This window comes from Drosophila albomicans, chromosome 3 (genome assembly GCF_009650485.2).
Source record: "Drosophila albomicans strain 15112-1751.03 chromosome 3, ASM965048v2, whole genome shotgun sequence".
Lineage (NCBI taxonomy): Eukaryota > Metazoa > Arthropoda > Insecta > Diptera > Drosophilidae > Drosophila > Drosophila albomicans.
Window position 1 is genome coordinate 31,789,906 of NC_047629.2, and position 5,555 is coordinate 31,795,460.

The 5,555-nt window shown below is 40.0% G+C and overlaps 2 protein-coding genes across 2 annotated transcripts; both read right to left on the reverse strand.

Annotated features, from left to right (window-relative positions):
- Nucleotides 1-196: 196 nt before the first annotated feature.
- LOC117569347 (zinc transporter ZIP1) lies at nucleotides 197-1,778 on the reverse strand. The gene is made up of 2 exons (XM_034250480.2): nucleotides 612-1,778; nucleotides 197-457 (listed from the first exon to the last, which is right to left on the reverse strand). Exons 1-2 carry the CDS (start codon nucleotides 1,723-1,725, stop codon nucleotides 417-419), a joined length of 1,155 nt encoding a protein of 384 aa, XP_034106371.1. The 5' UTR covers nucleotides 1,726-1,778; the 3' UTR covers nucleotides 197-416.
- Nucleotides 1,779-3,257: 1,479 nt separating this feature from the next.
- LOC117566481 (zinc transporter ZIP1) lies at nucleotides 3,258-4,270 on the reverse strand. Its single transcript, XM_034246013.2, has 2 exons — nucleotides 3,391-4,270; nucleotides 3,258-3,322 (listed from the first exon to the last, which is right to left on the reverse strand). Exons 1-2 carry the CDS (start codon nucleotides 4,268-4,270, stop codon nucleotides 3,258-3,260), a joined length of 945 nt encoding a protein of 314 aa, XP_034101904.1.
- Nucleotides 4,271-5,555: the final 1,285 nt, after the last annotated feature.

The following is a 5,555-nucleotide window of genomic DNA, read 5'->3' on the forward strand; positions in this document are numbered from 1 at the left end:
CATGTTATGCTCGCACGAACTGTTAAACAGATTATTTTGCGCAGTGGCGTAGACAAACTAGAGGGTTGCTCGTAAATATAGTAAAAACCCGGTTTATTGATAGAGAAATAAGTTAAATAATAATATATAATTGTATTAAATACATGACAATTTCGTTAGAGGTCTTTGACTGCCAAAACATTCGATTTTCCTGCTATAATTTCTCTGTTAAGTTTAACAGACTAACGTTATGTTATTTAACGTACCCAAAAAGTGTGTACACACTGAAAACATTTTGAATAGAGCGCCAAATTTAAATTAAAAACTTTAACAGTGGAAGCTTATTTCGTTGTGATATCTAACATAAATTGTTTATTCTAACTAAAGTTAAAGAATTATATGACACACATAGTGATAAACGTCTCGACCCAAAGACTCTAAGAGCAAGAGTCGCTGTCAGCACCTTCCGCTTCATCGGCTGTGAAAAATTAAAAATACATATAACATATTAGTTATTTAATCAAGTCCACGTGCCTGCGGCTTAGCGGTGATGCCTTAAGACATGCATTCTGTCAATCAAAGCAATACCGGTGTTTCTTGCTTATCAGTCACCAGTGTTATCGATTACTTACAAAGTATTTGGAGTCCAAACATTAGCGCAAAGCCCGCCAGGCAAGCGATATAGGGACGCCAGCCGGCATGATTTTGTGTGAGGATCTCAAAGAAGACCACATAGAGCAGCGTGCCACAGGCAATGCCCTGCAGTATTCCCGATGGAATACTCGGCTGATCCGCATTCGCCTGCTGACTAATCCCGATTCCAATGCCGATGCCAATGGGCGTCACAATCGAGAACGTGATGAGATAGATGATGGCCAGAGAGGTGCGAGTGCGGGCCACCAATAGTTCCATGCCCACACAGAAGGCCAATACCAACTTGTGAGCAGCGACAGCGCCAAACATGAACCACACCGTGCCCACTGTATTCTCCAGGCCAATGGCCATGCCCTCAAAGAGTTCGTGCAGCGACAAGGCCAAAATGATGCCCAATCCGCGCATAGAGGCGCCACCGTCATCCACGGGCATGTGACTGTGACCATGACCATGGCCATGACTATGACCATGACCATGACCATTTTTAGAAGCTGCAGCTGCTTCTGTTGGACGCTCCAGATCACAATGCTGATGAGCTGCTTGCTCGGGTTCTTTATTCTTTAGGGTTTCCACGTTGCTGCTGTGTCTGCGGCTGTGACCACGTTGAAAGGCGGCACTGGCCAGTGACTCCTTGCGGCTAAGCTTACGCTGATGTCGCAGCATGACCAAGTGCATCAGCTCGTCTAGAGCATACATGAGAAAGAAGCCGGTGCACATAAGCATCTCGGTCAGAGCAAATGGAGTTGAAGCCAGAATACTGCAGCGCTGCAGTTGCTCCACATCCTCGATAATCTCGGGCAGCATGTGCAGAAATGTGGTGCACAGTAGAACGCCGCCACCAAAGTAAATGAGGCAACGCACCACCGTCGAGGCACGCGTCTCTTCGGGATCCTGTTGCGTCCACTTGAAGCAGCGATCCAACATATAAGGCAAACTGCCGCACAGCACAGTGACCACAATTAACACAACCATGGCGACAACTTTGGCCACCAATAGTCCATGACGATCCAATGTTGTGTCCCGCTCCTCGATAGCCACCTGGGCAATAACCGCTGTCGCCGCCGTTGTTGTTATTGTTGGCATTCCGTACATCTTGACGCGAGCGAATGTGAACCGAAAGTGTCTGCACTGTGGTTAAAGTGCTACCACATATATAGTCTGTTGCCTCCATATCAGACAGTCGTAAATTATATATCGAAGCACTGATTGACAGGGGAAATTACGACCTAACTAGGGAAGCAGATTATACGAATGAAGTTCATCAATAGCCAGACCGATCGTCGGACTCGACTCTTCGGGTGATAGAATATTTCTATTTTACTTTTCTCTTATTTTTATTTCTTCTTTGTCGGTGTGATTAATTCACATTGAATTCGATTGTTGGAAATGCTATCGTATTTTCAATCAGGTCAGATAATAATGGTGATACAAGCTTGATCTATCTACAATACACAATTGACACACTGAAGTTAACAAATAATATTCGCATTTCCGCTGGGCAGTGTTTATTGTTAAGCTGTTTTTATCTTTCTCGGAAAATGTTTGTGGACAATAAATTTATCTCGATAATCAACTTTCTTCTTTGTTATAAAATGTAAAAGACTTTTACTATTTTTTATGGAGGTTATTTAGACTCTTCGTAATTTGTATGTTTTAATCTTCACGACAGTGAACCATTACTAAGCGACAACTTTTAATCATTATACTGGCCAAGCTAAGGGCGGCATTGAATTTATTTAAACGCAGGATTTTAGTTAAATACTTATGTTAAACATAAAATATTCTGCACTTAATTTATTTTCTCACTCTTTGCTTACTAAATAAAATAATTGAAAAAGAAATAAAAAAACAAGCACCAGCAAACAGACGGAAATAACAAATTATAAATATATTAAAATATCTATGTATTTAAAACCTTCCTCTTGGTTAATAACTATTCCCAGACGGTTTGGAATCGATTCTACCAATATTTTATGATATCAGGGCTAATTTTGTTCCATTTCTCTCCTAAGGTCAGATTTGTTGTGAATTGTGTTCAAAATTTCTCACAAATTCTCTATTACTTGCATGCCAGGTGAGTGAATTGGTAGTTGGATGGCATAAGGGCAATTCCAATTCCATTAGCCAAGTTGATTCCCGCCTTATCTTTTGGGTCATTGTCTTGCTAGAAGCATAAATCTTCTCTAATGCCCTGTTTATCCGCTCTTTGAATTAAATTGGCCTTTCATACTTATTTAAGCAATATACTTTATAATTGTATTTCAAAGTAGAGTTTGTGAAAAATATAAAATATTGTTTTATAATTGAACTATATTAACGTAAATAAGCCAATAACTTTTCACACTTGTTCGCATATGGGAAATGAAAGAAATAAAGAGCTGAAATTATATAAAAAGATTACGATTGAATGATTCCATTGCAATTATAACACAAACCATAAAAAACCTTATTGTTTGTGTTGAAATAAATTTATTTGAAAACAAGATTCATCGAGTTGTTCGTATTAAACTTAAAGCTTAAGTGTAGTTCGAATACATCGATGCCATCAAAAGTTTTGCAAGGAAGCTTTCGAATGTTTTAAATCTTTCAAAACAATTTTACTTAAAGTGTTAATTACTTTCAAGTTAGTTGACACTATTGACCACATGGCTGGGGCATTCGTAGCCACCTTTACCCTTCGCTTCGACCACTGCAATGGATTTTCGGGTTAGAAATAAACAAGCTTCACAAAGTTAACTGAAAGTTCAGCCAACTTACCTGCGATTTGCAGACCAAACATGAGCACAAAGCCGCCCAGACAGCAGAGGAAGATGCGCCAGCCAGCATGATTCTTGGCCACAATCTCATAGTAGACTACATAGAGCAGAGTGCCGCAGGCAATACCCTGTAAAATTCCAGCCGGAATGCTGGGTTGATTCGCACTCGCTGTCTCGCTGACCGCAATGCCAATGCCCACGCCAATGGGCGTCACAATGGAGAAGACAACCAGATAGATGACCGCAATTAGCCAGCGTGTGTGGGCCATCATAATCTCCATGCCAATGCAAAAGGCCAAGACGAGCTTGTGGGCCGCAATGGCGCCACACATGAACCAAGTATTCTGCACACTCTCCTCGAGGCCAATGGACATGCCGCCAAAGAGTTCGTGCAACGACAGCGCCACAATAATGCCCAGACCACGCAGCCAATTCGGTTCTGCCACATCTTCCAGCTGCTGCTGTTCCTTGTCTGTGCCTTCCTCTAGAGCTTGCTGCAGTATCTCCTGCTTCTTACGCTGCTGTCGTCCGACTATGAAGTACATCAATTCCTCAATGCCGTACATCAGAAAGAAGCCGGAACACATGAGCATCTCGGGCAACGCAAATGGCGTTGTCGCCAGCATTTCGCATTGCTGCAGTGCATCCACAACGCCCACCACCGCGGGCAGTATGTGAATGAAAGTGGTGGCAATCAAGACGCCACCACCAAAGTTCAATAGACAAAGCACTGCGAGAAAGTCCCGAGCATTGCCCACATTCCGTTCAGTCCATTTGTACCAACGATTGAGGATATAAGGCAGGAAGCAGAAGATTAATGTGACCAACAGCAGCACCACAATAACCACAACTTTGGCAACAACTAGTTGATGATCGTTCATGGCGCCACCAGCTATGGGAACTCTCTAATTTGAATGCTCTCTCCTGGCCAACATTATATACCACAGTTGCGAAGGCCTATCGGTTTACAAATATCGCCAGAAATCTGCAATAAGTACCTCCATTATCCCTAAAAAGCCTTTAAGAGTGTTCCTAAAACAACAAGAATTTAAAGTTGCCGCACTGAAAATGCCCTAAAAGTACAGTAAAGATTCGAGAAAAGGCATTCAGCTAAAAAGCGACATTTATGAGAATTATAACACCTGTCTAAATAACATTGTTTACAAGTTTTCAACAAATTGCAAGCCATGCCCGATAACGGTATTCCAGTATTTCACCATATCCGTTGCCCTCAGGGAAGAATGGGTATGATAACTTTATAAAAGCCGAACCGATATAGTATTTGTTCAAGTTTTTGCTTAGATGATAAATATAATAATGTTTGCTTGCATATAATGTTTAAATGTAGAATTTATTATTATTATTAATATTTTATTGAAATGAGATGAGTTAGAGTGTCTAAGGCTTTTAGGCTACAAAAAATGTAGAATTTATATTTGAAATTTTATGCAAAGAGATAAAAATTTTCAAATTTAAATAAATTTTTAAATATTCTTGATAGGCTTATTATAATATTTTATTTTTGTAAAACCATTTTAATATTGAAAATATATTTTTTTATTTTTGAAGAGCCAGTTTATCATTTTCCTAAAGAAACTTTTTCTTTTTAGTCACTAAAGCATGACTATAGGCTATCCCACAGTCGAGCAGAACTCGGTCGCCTGTTTGTTTTCACTTCAACTTTGTTGTCACTGTACTTTATTGGGGCTGCCAACCTGAAATTTCAGTAGAGTTATCTGAAAGTCCCCGTTGCTATCTCACTTTCTCATCGTCGCTGTCATGTGGTCAACAATTGAGCCACAAAGCCACTTGTTTTAGTGTTGAAAATTCAGACTGATAACTTCATAGTTGGCAATCGCATGTTCATAGAGACCCCCGGTATCTTCGCTATAATTTATATCAAATATAGATTACCACAACATTGTCAATATCAGCACATTATCTTTGAGTGCATCTAGTTAAAAATATCACACATTAATACGACGATGTCAAGGGGCTGTCGCACTGAAATTTCGTTTGACTGCAAAAGCTTTTTGAAGTTCTGTTGTCAAGCGTGAGTCAAGCCTCAAAAAGCTTTGAGTGGTAACTGTCTGCAATTTTGAACTGATAATCTGATGAAATCAAAATACAATTTTATTGTTATTATTCAAGAATTGTAATTATTTA